The sequence below is a fragment of the Pseudorca crassidens genome, chromosome X (genome assembly GCF_039906515.1).
Source record: "Pseudorca crassidens isolate mPseCra1 chromosome X, mPseCra1.hap1, whole genome shotgun sequence".
Classification (NCBI taxonomy): Eukaryota; Metazoa; Chordata; class Mammalia; order Artiodactyla; family Delphinidae; genus Pseudorca; species Pseudorca crassidens.
In genome coordinates, this window is record NC_090317.1 from 70,354,956 (window position 1) to 70,369,867 (window position 14,912).

At 45.2% G+C, this 14,912-nt stretch overlaps 1 protein-coding gene across 1 annotated transcript; it reads left to right on the plus strand.

The window, feature by feature from the left end:
• Nucleotides 1–11,225: 11,225 nt before the first annotated feature.
• PABPC1L2B (poly(A) binding protein cytoplasmic 1 like 2B) lies at nt 11,226–14,602 on the plus strand. The gene has a single exon (XM_067722855.1). It carries the CDS (start codon nt 11,776–11,778, stop codon nt 12,412–12,414), a length of 639 nt encoding a protein of 212 aa, XP_067578956.1. The 5' UTR covers nt 11,226–11,775; the 3' UTR covers nt 12,415–14,602.
• Nucleotides 14,603–14,912: the final 310 nt, after the last annotated feature.

Below are 14,912 nucleotides of genomic sequence, written 5' to 3' on the forward strand. Positions count from 1 at the left end.
AGCTAATCAATGAATTTGGTAAAGTAGCAGGATATAAAATTCCTATACATTAATGATGAAAAATCTGAAAGAGAAATTAAGGAAACACTCTCATTTACCATTGCAACAAAAAGAATAAAATACGTAGGAATAAACCTACCTAAGGAGACAGAAAACCTGTATGCAGAAAACTATAAGACACTGATGAAAGAAATTATACATGATACAAACAGATGGAGAGATATACCATGTTCTTTGACTGGAAGAATCAACACTGTGAAAATGACTATACTACCAAAAGCAATCTACAGATTCAATGCAATCCCTATCAAACTACCAATGGCATTTTGCACAGAATTAGAAACAAGACAAAAAGGCAACCCACAGAATGGGAGAAAATATTTCCCAATGGAGCAACTGACAAAGGATTAGTCTCCAAAATATACAGGCAGCTCATGCAGCTCAATATCAAAAAAACAAACAGCCCAATCCAAAAATGGGCAGATGACCTAAGTAGACATTTCTCCAAAGAAGATACACAGATTACCAACAAATACATGAAAGGATGCTCAATATCACTAATCATTAGAGAAACGCAAATCAAAACTACAATGAGGTATCTCCTCACACTGGTCACAATGGCCATCATCGAAAAATCTACAAACAATAAATCCTGGAGAAGGTGTGGAGAAAAGGGAGCCCTCTCGCACTATTGGTGGGAATGTAAACTGATACAGCCACTATGTAGAACAGTATGGAGGTTCCTTTAAAAACTAAAAATAGAACTACCATACGATCCAGCAAACCCACTACTGGACATATACAGTGAGAAAATCATAATTCAAAAAAGTCATGCATCATAATGTTCATTGCAGCTCTATTTACAATAGCCAGGACATGGAAGCAACCTAAGTGTCCATCGACAGATGAATGGTTAGAGAAGATGTGGCACATGTATACAATGGAATATTACTCAGCCATAAAAAAAACGAAATTGAATTATTTGTAGTGAGTTGGATGGACCTAGAGTCTGTCATACAGAATGAAGTAAGTCAGAAAGAGAAAAACAGATACCGTATGGTAACACATATATACGGAATCTAGTAATAAAATAAAAAATGTTTCTGAAGAACCTAGGGCCAGGACAAGAATGAAGACAGATACCTAGAGAATGGACTTGAGGACACGGGGATGGGGAGGGTAAGCTGGGATGAAGTGAGAGAGTGCTATGGACATACATACACTTACAAATGTAAAATAGATAGCTAGTAGGAAGCTGCCACGTAGCATAGGAAAGTCAGCTCGGTGATTTGTGTCCACCTAGAGGGGTGGGATAGGGAGGGTGGGAGGGAGACGTAAGAGGGAGGAGATTTGGGGATATATGTTTATGTATAGCTGATTCACTTTGTTATAAAGCAGAAACTAACACACCATTGTAAAGCAATTATACTCCAATAAAGATGTAAAAAAAATAATAACAAAAAAAATGTCACTAATGCACACCATTAATTAACTGCTTTAAAAACAAAAACACGTTTAAATACTTAAAAGCAGGCTGAGAATAAAAAGATGCACTACAGAAAGGAGAGTAAATGTAAAAATGACTTTTTTCTTCCTGTCTGCAAAAATTTTAAATGAAACACTTGAAGCAATCAGGGCATTGTTGCATAAATTCCAGTTTTTCCCCTAGTGCAGATTTTAATATAACAAAATTAATTTAATCTACGTGTGTTAACCTGCTCTGTGAATGTAGCAAGTCACAGAAAATTGTAATCTTTTTTTGACAAAATAAAAGAATATCTACTCAGGATAGGGTCAGTCTGCTTTTAGAGATTTCTATGAACCTGAGGAAAGTTTTTAAAAAAAATCAATCAGGTAACTTTGTTCTCTGTAACCTCTGATGTCTGGGATTGGTGGGGGTTTTGAAAGTAGGGTGATTGATTGTCAACCACTATTCATACATCTGTGAGCTGTTCCACCTGTTTTAACAGCATGGGTTAATTTGTCAATAGTTACAGATTCTGATAAACTGAAAGAGAGAAACTTATTGTAGAATAACATGGTGGTCACCAGGACCAATTCTGGAACAAGACTGCCTGCCTTTGAATCAATTCCAGGCTCTACCACTTACACTATATGAGACCTTGCCTGTTATTTAGGTCCTTGCTACCAAATTTTCCCAGGTATAAAATAGAGATTATAAGGACACCCATTTTATAAATTGTTATAAGATTAAGTGGTTTAATGATCAATTGCCTGGCAACCATTTAATTGTATGGGTGTTTGTGTGTGTGTGTGTGTGTGTGTGAGAGAGAGAGAGAGAGAGAGCGAGGGGGGGAGAGAGAGAGAGAGAGAGAGAGAGAGAGAGAGAGAGAAGGAGAGAGAGAGAATGTTTGATGCATAGATCACATATAAGTCAAACTCAAATTTGGCAGTCCTTTCAGAAATGACTGGAATAAAGATATAGAGAGGATTTGGACTTGACACCAGGATTTAATCTCCTTCTCTGGTCCAACCTACACTCAGTGAAGAAATGTGGACCTATGATCAAAATTATTAGAGATTCATTAAAAAGTAAAAGAACTTGTACTGCTTTTCAAAGCAGAAAATGTTTTTTAGGTTTCCAAAAATGGATGTAAATAATAATGAACCTGGTAAGAAGAGGATGTAGAAATGAGGAAGAGAGATTGAAGGAAGGGAAGGATAGAAGTGGTAATATCCTCATTTTATAGAAAAAGAAAAGAAAAGTTAAAGTGACTAAGGTGTATGCAAGGAACTGAGGGTTAAGTACATTATTTAAAGTTACTAGAGTCATCAATAGAGAAACTAAAAATCAAAAGAAAGTATAAAATCTGAGAGAAAGAAAGTGAGGGCAGAATGAAGACACAGTGAATGAGTTAAATTCTCTTCTGTAAGAAGAATGTGGTCACTTGATGATGGCTAAAGTTGATGGATGATGTGAAATAGCAGATTAAGCACTTTATTTAGCTGTAATACGGTAACTGCCAAAACAGTGCAAGCGGGAATTATTGAAATGATCTACCCTGGGAAGCACAACTGGGGAGTGGGAAGTGATGGGGTGTCAGACCTTTGCCTTTTATCACAAGCTCGTTTGTACTTTCTGGTCACCACTATTTTATTTACCATGTGCGTGACTTCCTTTCAGTAAGAGCAATTTTTATTTTTGAGCATGGTTTCTAAAAGATGGTGTGTATGGAAGGAGGTCCCAAAGCTAATCATCGTGACTTTACCAAGGCTTTACCACATGGAAGGAGATTTCATCTTACATCTATTATACGCAGTGAAAACTTAAATTGCTCAGCAACTCATGGTAATGAAGATCAGCTACTCATATGCCAATAACCCATGAATGTGTCTTAGCACAATCATGAATGTTGGTAGGAGAGTTCCAGAGACATCATGAACACGTGAAAATGCATTCAAGTGTCCTATAGGAAAGAACTTGAAGGAACGTACTGCCTCATAGTAATTTATCTCCCATATGGTCCCAAAAAAGGGTGCTCAAAGGGATGAATAGCAGCTGAGGGAAAATTCAACTCCTGACTCAACACCCCATTCTATGAGACAGTATTATCAAATCTTCTAGGGAGGTATCTTGAGTACAGAAAATGGCATTCTTTCATGTGTTGACTTGCAAGGTCCTTGGATCTCAGGGAAGATAAATAAATGGGTCAAAAAAAGGTCCTAAGGTCAGGAGAACGAAGGAAAACCTGAATGCGAGTGTAAGTTAGGTGAGTTCAGGCCGGAGAATCAGGCACTTGCCTAGAGTAAAATCCAGCCATAACCTGGGATATAACCCAGAGGATCAGACTCCCTCTGAACTGACACCTTGCTCCTGGTTAGAGAGAAAGTGCCAAGCTTCCTTGGACACCAGAAAGGAGAGACACTGGGCCTTCAAAAACCAGCTGAACAAGGATATACTCAGGACAGAGGGAACTGACATTAATAAGGAGTCCCTTGTGTTGGGCACTGAATGCATACCAGGCACTGTGAAAAGCATTTTCCAAACATTATCACGTCTTTTTGTCCTTACAAATATGCATCCCTTTGTACAGATGAGGACTCCAAAGCTAAGGAAACAAACAAAAAAGGCAAAGCAACTTGACCAAGGTAAGCATAGCTAGTAAGTCATGGACTGGGGATATACCTACGGTATATTTTTATAAGGTCATGCCTGTAAACTGCCTAAGATTATGACAAAGAAGGTCATTAAAGTTTTAAGCATACATTGGGAGGAGAATTGGTTCCCAGAGAGAAAAGTATCTGAAATTCTATGTAAAAACCATCAGTCAGCCCTCTGTTCTTGGTTCCTAAGTAGGGTTGGGCAAAACTACTTGTTATTTAAAAAATTCCTAAGAACCTTAATTACAATTTCTGAAATTCATACTCAAAGCACAAACCGAGGCTCAGAGCGGTTAAGTGTTTTGCTCTGGAACTCTGCCTACAAGAGAGTCCACTTGACTCCAAGGCCCATGTTCTTTGAGGAATTTAAGCCCAGGAATCCAGGAACATACAAGGACTGCTAGGAGTATAGGCTTCTTCATTTCTCACGACCATCCTGAGCCCAAATATCACCAATCATGTTCCCTTTTGTGGACCCTGTCTGTTTCTGAGAGACAAATAGCAAAGGGTCAGAGAAATTCTCATGAAAGGAGTAAGGGAAAAGAGACAGAGAGAGAAAAAGAAATTAGAGAGAGAAACTGAGGACTTACTTGTATCCTGCCTTTAATCACACCCAGAAGTAACCAAGGTTTGTGCCCTATGCGGGGTGGCAAGGAGAATGGGATTGGGGGGGCGGGCTCCAAAGGGGATGGTAGCTGTATTTTGTGTTTTTTTATTATCCTAAAAATCTAACCAACTGATACAAAAATAGGACAAATGTTTTATTTTTTTCAGTTTGAGTGATGTGTACTTGGGGGCATGTTCTGTGACCCACTATAATATTTTGTATGTTTAAAAACCTGTTAACGATTTTAAAAAGATGGAGAAAGACAGTTTGAGGTAGGTGAAAGCCCGCAGGAAGGATGGAGATTGGATGATGGAGTAGTCAGAGTATTCTATGAAGGCCCACAATGACCAGGATAGAGAAAGGTGAGAATGGGGAGGTTGGCAAGGGCCAGGTCATGCAGCTCATTATATTTAAGTCATGTTGAGGAGTTTGCCTTTTAGTCCAAGTGAAGTGGGAAGCCTTCTGGGGTTTTGAGTAGGGGAGGCAAAAGGCACCATTCATTTTTCTGAAAGATCAGTCTGGCAACTGGATGGACAAGGAAGTTTGGTGGAAGTGGGAGAACAGTTAGGAGGCTTGGCAGGATCCCATGAGAGGCTTAATGGTGGACTCCAGTGAAGTTGGAGAGGTTCAAGTGGTGTTTGGGAGGTAGAGGTGATAGGAGTGGCTGAAGGATGAGACAGCGTCCAGAGGAAGATGTGGGAGTGGGAGAGGAAGGAAATAAGGGTGCTCTCCATTTTTATTTCACTTGAATACCCGAGTGCATGGTGATGCCATTTAAGGATGAAATACCTATGAGACATCCAGGTGGCAATGTCAAGTAGGCATACAAATAAATATGGGATCACAACCTCTTATCTTCCCTCCCGTGCCCTGACCCCCAACATGCAAATGAGACCATATACTGTCCCCTCTCTGCAATTTGCTTTCCTCACTTAATAATAGCATATTTTGAAGGTCCCCCTAAATCAGACCCTATAGACATAACTCGTGCTTGGTAATGATTGCATAATAATCCATGGAATGGCTGTGCCACAATGTCTCCAGTCATTCCCCAGTTGATGAGTGCTTGCTTTGTATCCTAGTTTGCCCAGTGTGAATCCTTAGGTGATAAACATGCTCATGTGTGTATATCCTGATGTCCTGGGGCTCTTATGTCTATTGACTCAATTCTCATTCCTTCCCTGCCCTATATCTCTGCCTCCCTTAACTCTTCACTTTATAAGGATCCAAAGGACCATTTGCTAAATGTGCTGTATTTATTCAAGACAATTTAATAATCATTGTTCTTATTTGTTAAATAACAGGGGCACACACCCAAACACTTTCCAATTCTTCCTAAATAAAAGTCTAAGGCTGCTATTTTTTCTGGCCTGTATGTCAAGATTATTTCCATTCGGGGGAGTTTGGGGGCAGTGTGAATTGACAAAATAAATTTACCTACTACAAAATACATGTATGTTTTCATTCTCTATTCCCCTGAGCATCCTTCCTACAGCTATGTCAACGAGAAATTCATAGGAAGAGACTTCTTTATGTAGATCCCTGTTTTCAGTGTTTTGATTCATTTTTTACCTGTAGAGCTGATCTGTCCCTCTCCCCGCTGGTACCCACCCCCATCCCCTACCTTCTTCCATTATTTTCTATTCTTTTCTCCTGCTCTCTGAACCGCATCCCCATTCCTTTCTATTACTCCCTCCTGATAGGAAGAAGGAGGTGGGCCATATGAAATGGGAAGAGAAGGGCCGGCTCCAAACACTCTTTGAATGTCTCTGTATCTGAACCTATCTCCTTAAAGCTCCACCTTGAAATGAACAGAAAGAGAAATCTAACCCTTAGCACACAAAGTCCTTGTTGTCCTCCCGTTTTAAACCAAGTCCCATGCACATACAGCCAGGAGCACTGAAAGCAGGACCCGAGTAAGGACACTGAGGCTGGACCCCGCACGGCCCTGGAGAGGAGTCAGGTTTAGGGCCAGCCCGTTTACCGTCCAGTCCTTCTCAATCTCTTCTGCTGGCTTGTTATCCTCAACTCAACTTCTACATGTTGGCATGTCTCAGGGAATAGCCCTGCACTTTCTTCTCCTGACAGTACTCTCTCTAGGTGATTCTGCCCAGTCTTGTGGCTTTGAATACTATCTGTGTCCTGTTGTCTTGATAATTCTGTTTCTGCAGCCTACATGGAGAGCAGACTTTTCCAGACTTCAGACACGTAACATGTGCAAATTGGAACTCTTGACACACATCCCCAACTGTCTTTCTCCCTTGTCCAAATCTATCACATCCACTCTCCGTATTTTCTGTGATTATACATAACACCTCCATGACCAAGACTTGCAAGAAAAGACTCTCATAGTAATCATTCATTTCTTAAGTTTGTTCACCAACTGCCTTCAATCCACCAGCAAGTGTTGTCTGTTCTCTTTCCAAAATATCACGTGAACCCATGCACTATTCTCTAAATTCGTGCTGCCAGTCTGGGCCAAGCCACTGCCATCTCCCAACTGGGCTACTGCAAGAGGGCCCGAATTGGTCTCCGTGCTTTGCTTTGTGCCCTGCCCACTTGTAGTTTTTTCCACAGAGAGCAGCCAGAGAGAAATTACTGAATATAATTAGATCATGGCACTCCCTTGATTCAATTCTCTCTTTGGCTCCCCAGAGCTCTTTGAGTGAAAACCAAACTCCATCATGGCTCCTTCCCACCACTACACTGTCCTTTGTTCCCTCCATCCCCTCTCTCACTGGGCTCCAGCTACACCGGCATCTCTTCTGCGGCTCCAGTGCCCCTCTTTTTTGTCACAAGGCCAGAGGAATTGCAGTTCTCCCTGCTAGGCAGGTTTTCCCCCTGTTTTCCAGCAGGACTGGCCACACATCACTGTCCTCAGAAAGGCCATCCCTGACCTTTGCCACTTCTCTTGGGTTCTAGGTAAGATGTACCAAATCATCTCATTTATTTCCCTGAGGGCATTTGCAGCAACCTTTAAGTGCTTTTACATTTTCTGCCATGTTTATTGTCTGTCTTCGCCACTAGAAGATAAGTTCCTTGGATGCAGGGGCTCTCTGCCTGGAAGAATGCCTGGTACAAGGTAGCCCTCCATAAATACTTGTTGAATCATCGAGTGAATAAAATGAGTAACACTTCCTCCCACAAGAAAGGGACCTCTCCCTCCCTCTGCTGACACTCCACAGGGCTCTTCACTTTTGCCTCAATCATAGCAACCAGTAGTCAGAACACTTTTGATTGCAGATGTGACCAGGAACTGAAAAAAAGGAGACGGGAACCCCAGAGAAGCCTCTGTGAGAAAGGACTTGGAGAGCATTCCCCAGCTGCTCTCCTTGTCACTGTAGTAGCCTTCTTCCTGTTGCTGGAGGGTCAAGGGCCTGGGGATTGTCTTCTGGTTTGACAGGTTTGTGGATTCACTGGCCACAGCATGACTTTGCTGAACCTCTTTCTCCTACAGATTTCTGTTGCTCTGTGGGCTGGAAGTCAAAGCCAGAGGAAGAGACCTTGTTGACTCCTGGTCCTTGAATTGGTCCCTCTTGTCACTTCTGTCTCCAGACAATGGGCCAAGAAGCTCTTCTCGTCATCCCCACATCCCTTACCTCCCAGCAATCATGGCTCCCCTCTTGGCCGCTGCCTCCTCAAGTCCCTCTTGGTGGCCACCTGGAATGGTGAGGCAAAGTTCATCTGCCTCCTGCCTACAAGCAACCTAGACCCTCAGGAGATGGCTCCTAAGAGCGGTGACAGTGACCACCTTGGTCAAGGCACCAGCAGCACAGCAGGCTTTTCCTAAGTCTCTGTCCCTGCCCTTTGCTGACACCCTGTCTAGGGGCAGAGGGCTAGACTTTGCAAGCTGGCGAGACACACGTCTGTATGTCTGCTTCTCAGCCATCTTGGGATGCTTTCCAGCCAGCGATGAGAAAGTTCTCACTGCCTCACACCCCATGGTGACCCAGTCAGTTCTGAAGGTTCAGGGTTGTTCTATGATGTGCAATTGCCCAGGTCCAGCCAACACTGCCACCACAGAAAACAGCTTTATTTACCCAAGGAAGGTGGATGGGTGGGAGTGAGGGGGAGGTGAGAATATGTGCTGGGCAGATGAAACTCCATGGCCACCATAGTCCAATCACATAGTACATATAGCCCTCTGCTGGCATTTCTCTTATTTGTATGGGCAGCCTGAGCTTTAGTGGAGTGAGGAAAGGCACTATGGCTTGATCATTTTTTATATCTGACCCCGAAGTCCACAGTTCAATGCCTGGCTCATGGTAAATGTGAAACCCCTATTTATGGAAGGAAAGGAGGGACGGAGGGAATGGTTGTTCTGACTCTTTTGGAACTGGTCACAACTGACTGTCTTCTTTTTGTTCTATCAGCTCTGTCTCAGGGGCATGTGTGTGTGTGTGTGTGTGTGTGTGTGTGTGTGTGTGTGCGTGCATTTACATGTGTATTGATGGGTTTCTCTCCAGTTTCATTGAGATATAATTGACATATAACACCGTATAAGTTTAAGGTGTACAACATAATGATTTGATATAGGTACACATCGCTAAATGATTACCACAAGAAGTTTAATAAACATCCATCACCTCAGTTAGTTGCACTTTGTTTTCCCCTTGTACTGAGAACTTTTAAGATCTACTCTCTTAACTACTTTCTGTGTTAATGTTTAGTTTGTACTCTTTCTAAAGATCTGATCATACCGAGTCCCTCCTTAAATGTACTGAGTGGGCCCCGTGAGCTTGGGTATAGAGTCCAAGCACCTTAGCTTGCTTTTCAGGGCCCCCCACACCTTCCAGCCCCATCTCCTGCCATATACTCTTGAAGATCATGAGCTCTGTCCACACCAGATTATTAGGCATGACCAGAAGTGACCATGCATGTGCTAGCATGCCACAGAGCCTTGGACACAGACTGATGCCTCTGTCTGGAGTGCCTTCCCTTCTGCTTCGATGTGGTGGACTGCTACTCATCTTTCAGAGCTTGCCTTGGGGGTTTTGTCTCCTTTGCTGCCTTGCTTGATTCCTACCAGGAATGGTTAGTGGCTGGGTCCTCCTTTCTGGAAGAAGTGGGACTCTAGCCTCTGTTGCCCTCTACTCTAATGGTTGCTCACTTGCCTATCCCCTCAGCTTTTGGGCTTGTGTGGCCTCTCTGCTCCCACAATACACTCTGCTCACCTTTCCTCACCTTGCCCCACACCTCCAACACATCAACGTTCACTGCTCACTTACCACACTGCCTGTCTCTGAGCCCCCAGTGCCAAGTACTGGATAAGGCTTCCATAAATACTAGCTGGTGAACTGGAATGAGACACCTCATTCTAGAGAGATTTCAGGTTTTGCTTTTGTTTTGAACATGGATATGCCTTTCTTGGTTCACGTTGGGAACTTCAGCACCTTGAGGGCAGAGACAAGAGCAAACTAGTGCCTGGCTCTGGACCAGGCCCTGTCCCCAGCTCTTGATTTGGCTTACCTCACCTATCATGGAGGACAGCACTAAGGACAGGGTGCTCTTGATTCCCCCGCTTCCAGGCTGCATGAATTGAGACTTGGATGGGTGGGAGGAGTTGGGGGGTGGTGGGGGCTGAAGAACCCCAGGTCCCTAGTTCTCCCATAGTCTGGAGCAGGGACAGGGTTTCTAGTCCAGACTGTCCACTCCCAAGGTCAACCTTGGGAGTTGACTGGTCTATTTCCTCTTGCCTCCTGGACCCCTGTATATCCCTAGGGACCGGCAATGGCTCCATAAATATTTGTGGCATGGCATTATGGATGAATGAATACGTGTTCTTGTGTTCTTTATTTCCTCTTCTGCAAGTGTTGCAGAGGAGGGAAAGAGCCCGAAAAGGGGGAGGAATCTCTGAGAAAATGGGTCAGCAGGCTGCAGTGGGAGCTTGCCTCACTTGCCCCAGCTCCAGCTCAGAGTAAGAGTTGCCGCCTTGGTGGCGGTGATGCTGGAGAGCGTGTGTGCCTTGAGGTGGGGAGAACCCCTGAACGTGAGAAAACCATTTTCTTGGGTTTGTTTAGGCCGGGCAAGTGTATTCTCAACGCCACCCACCTTCTCTTGCAAGGTGCTTGATTTAATCATTTAAATGTTCTATGGGGAGAGGAAGGATAAAACAAAACTCCCTAAATCTAACCCAGATTCCCTCGGTCCACATGGAGCCCTTTCCCTGGCTTCCTCTTCAAACACATCCAGCCGATCCGACAGGCTGAGGACTCACACTCCCGTCCCCCAACCTCAAGCCTCCCGCTCCCGCCCCCTCCCACCGTCCGCGGCCCCGCAGCCCCGCAGCAGCCACAGGGGGAACCAAAGAGACAGAAGCCTTCCCAGCTGCCCGGACCACAGACGCCAACACCCCCCGCCCCCCACCACACGCCGCCCGCCCGCGCCCCGCACGCTAGCCCACGACCGAGCGGCGGCGGCAGCAGCAGTGGGCTGCAGGCTGCTGCGACTCGCACCGGGGCGCTCCTGGCAGCGCTCGCCATACCAGGTGACTGGGACTCGCCAGATCGGCTGGCCCGGGGTCCCCCGCCCCAGCTCGCGCTCGCGCCCCCGGCCCGGGTTCCGGCGCCCACCCGCCCTCCTGCCCTCTCCCGCCTCTCCGCCCCCCAGCTCGCGGGAAGGGAGGTCGCGGCAGCGGCCCGGGGGCACCGGCGACCGTGGCGACAGCGGCGACAGTGGCGGCGGCGGTGGCGGCGGCGGCTGCGGCGGCGGCGGAGGCTGCGGCGGCGACCGTGGCAGAAGCGGTGGCGGAGGCCTCCGTGGCGGAGGCGGAAGCAGAGGTGGAGGCTGAGTTGGAGGCCGAGGCCTCAGTGGAGGAGGCAGTGGCGGAGGTCACCCTGGGGGAGGCGGCGGCAGCCCTAGCGGAGGAGGAGGCGGAGGCCTCCCTGGCGGCAGCGGCAGTAGCCGTGGCGGAGGCCAGTGTGGCCGAAGCCGCCGCGGCGGCAGAGGCTGCGACGCCCCCCTTGGGGGAGGCGGAGGCGGAGGCGGATGCGGATGCAGATGCGGAGGTGGCGGCGGCGGTGGCCGCCGCGGATGCTGATGCGGAGATGGGCGGGGGCTCAGGGGGGAATCCGGACTTTCCTATGGCTTCGCTGTACGTGGGCGACCTGCACCCTGAGGTGACGGAGGCAATGCTGTACGAGAAGTTCAGCCCAGCCGGGCCCATCCTCTCCATCCGCATTTGCAGGGACAAGATCACCCGCCGCTCGTTGGGCTATGCGTATGTCAACTACCAGCAACCGGTAGACGCCAAGCGGGCCCTGGAGACCCTGAACTTTGATGTCATCAAGGGCAGGCCAGTTCGCATCATGTGGTCCCAGCGGGACCCCTCGCTCCGCAAGAGCGGGGTGGGCAACGTCTTCATCAAGAACCTGGGCAAAACCATCGACAACAAGGCGCTGTACAACATCTTCTCGGCGTTCGGCAACATCCTCTCCTGCAAAGTGGCCTGCGACGAAAAGGGGCCCAAGGGCTACGGGTTCGTGCACTTCCAGAAGCAGGAGTCCGCCGAGCGGGCCATTGATGCGATGAATGGCATGTTCCTGAACTACCGCAAAATTTTCGTTGGGAGATTCAAGTCGCATAAGGAACGAGAGGCCGAAAGGGGAGCCTGGGCCAGACAGTCCACCAGTGCTGACGTCAAGGATTTCGAGGAAGACACCGATGAGGAGGCCACCTTGCGATGAAGACATCCCAGGAGCGAGCCAGCCAGCAGAGCCAAACCTTGGCTCCCACCCGGTTTACAGCCCCACCCTTTGCCCCCCTAACCCACCAGCAGTGTATTGTATTGGGAGTGCAGGTCTCTCTCTCTCACAACCGCCCCCCCGCCCCCCACCCCCGTCTTCCTTCCCTCCATCTCTCCCTCCCTCCACCTGTCTCAGTCCCTCTCACTCTGTGTCTCTCTCTGACTTTCTCTCCACTCCCCTGTCGTCCCTACCTCTCCTCTCCCCTCCCTTCCCCCCACACCCACCTTGGGTGCTGTGAATAATCTTGCTAATCTGTGCCACTTGACAGGTTAAAGGCTGTCTTCTCCTTGTGGTTTGGTTTAAAAAGCACTTTCTCTCTTTGTTTATTGCACAGGTGATACAATTTCATGGTAGAAACATCAGGAAGGAGAAGGAAATCAGATGAGGGAAACCCAAGAGAGTAATTGCTCCCCATGACCTTACTACCGGGAGACAACCACTTTTACCATTTCCGTGTGCTGTTTTCCAGGCTCTCTCCTCTCCTCTCTCCCTCCCTTCCTCACCTCCACCCCACCTTCCCTTTTAACACACTGTTATAGAATGGTTCATGTATGTGGTGTTTCTTAATCTGCTTTTTCAAAAACTAAAACCAAACAAAAATCAACCCATTGAACTTCTTTCCATGTTATTCAACAGGCTTCAGAACCGTCATCTTCAGTGCCTGAAGAGTGTATCGATGGACCCTAACATTTCTGTAGTCATTCCTGCATTGTTGGACATTCAGGTGGTGCCTAGTTCTTTCCCTGTGTTTAAACCCAGCATTGTGTATACTGCAATGAGTGAATTCTCCCTTGTCAAGCCAAATCTTCACAAGCATACCTGATGATCTTAATTGTGGACTTGCAGGATCCACATATGGACATTTTAAAGACTTTTCCTGTGTGTTGCCAAATGGCCCCTTCATAAGCATTGTACCGATTTTCATTCATGCCAGCCAGCTCAGCTAGTAAAAAGAGTATGCCCATTACCCCTGCATAGTCTCCTGGTCACTGTAATTGATGTGTGTGTGTGTGTGTGTGTGTGTGTGTGTGTGTGTGTGTGTGTGTGTGTGTCTTGGCCAGCTTGATGGGCTGCAAATGGTATTTCACTGTCCTTGGTTGTTTTGCTGAATTTAAATACTGTTTTTCCCCTGTGCCTACTTCCTGCCCTTTTCCCCATTCTCAGAAAAATAATTCAGCTTCATTTCAGGAAACAAATCACAAAGCGGACAAGTTAACAGAAGAAAATTAATGTCACCTGTAATCAATCCTAATGAGCACCCATACCTCCCTGAATCATTTTCATCTGTACCTGTCTAATATTTTCTAAGAACTACCTGCAACATTTTTGGCTGTACCTCTCTAGTATTTTTCTGATTCATATGTCATGTATGTATATAATAATGTACATATTGTTTTTATACCTGCTTTTTCACACTTAAATGTGTGTGTGTATATTTATACACACACATACTCTTGAACTTCATTTCATGTCATTAAAGATTATTTAAAAATATTTTCTTTGGCTGTTAATATTTCATTGAATTGATGACTTAATAGGTGGATATATATGTGTACACTTCCTGCCCTTTTTCCCATTGTCAGAATAATATTTCAGCTTCATTGAAGGAAAAAATTACAAAGCAGACAACTTATCCATGTCTATATCTCTGTGCTTGTGTGTATATGTATTTTAACTACTTCCTCATTGTTGAACATGTAAGTTGTTGCTCATTTTTGTTTATACAAACAGAGCTGTCAAGTGCATCATAGTGCACAAATCTCGCTGACTTTCCAGATTATTTTCTAAACAAATATTGCAGATAGGAAAATTTAAGTATCAAAGGATATGGGCAGTTTGGTGGCGAAGTGCATTAATAAATGGCCATCTATAAAGATAGTATCCGTTTACATTTGTAAGATGCACCAATATTGTAAGGGGAACTGGATTACGTGTATAATTTTCTGTACTTGGTATTGCAATCATCTCTGCATTTACTCAATATTTTATCAGGAGCTTTCTTGTTTTTATTTATTTTAAACATTTTATACAGTCTGTACATGATTATAATAGAAAATATTTGTAACTTAATATAGCAAAAGAATTATCACTCCTAATACCAGTACTTGACAAAATACACTTCTAGTAAATAAATATCTACATACCTTTATATTTATAATAAAGTATGCATTGTTTCACTGAAGTGTATTTTCACTATAATCGTTCTCTGGGACCATATTTCTAAATAATTATTCTCCTTTAGCTCTGTTGTTACATAATAAGCCATCACAGGGATGAGCTATAATTTCTACAACCAAGCTTCCTTGGGCTGTGTTTAAAATAGTTCTGAACTTTTACTTGTAAGATCAATTCTGTGATGAACACCTGTGTACCTGAATATCTTGGAATATTTTATTGTTTTCTATTCCTTACTATTGGAATTGTGGTTTGATATATAT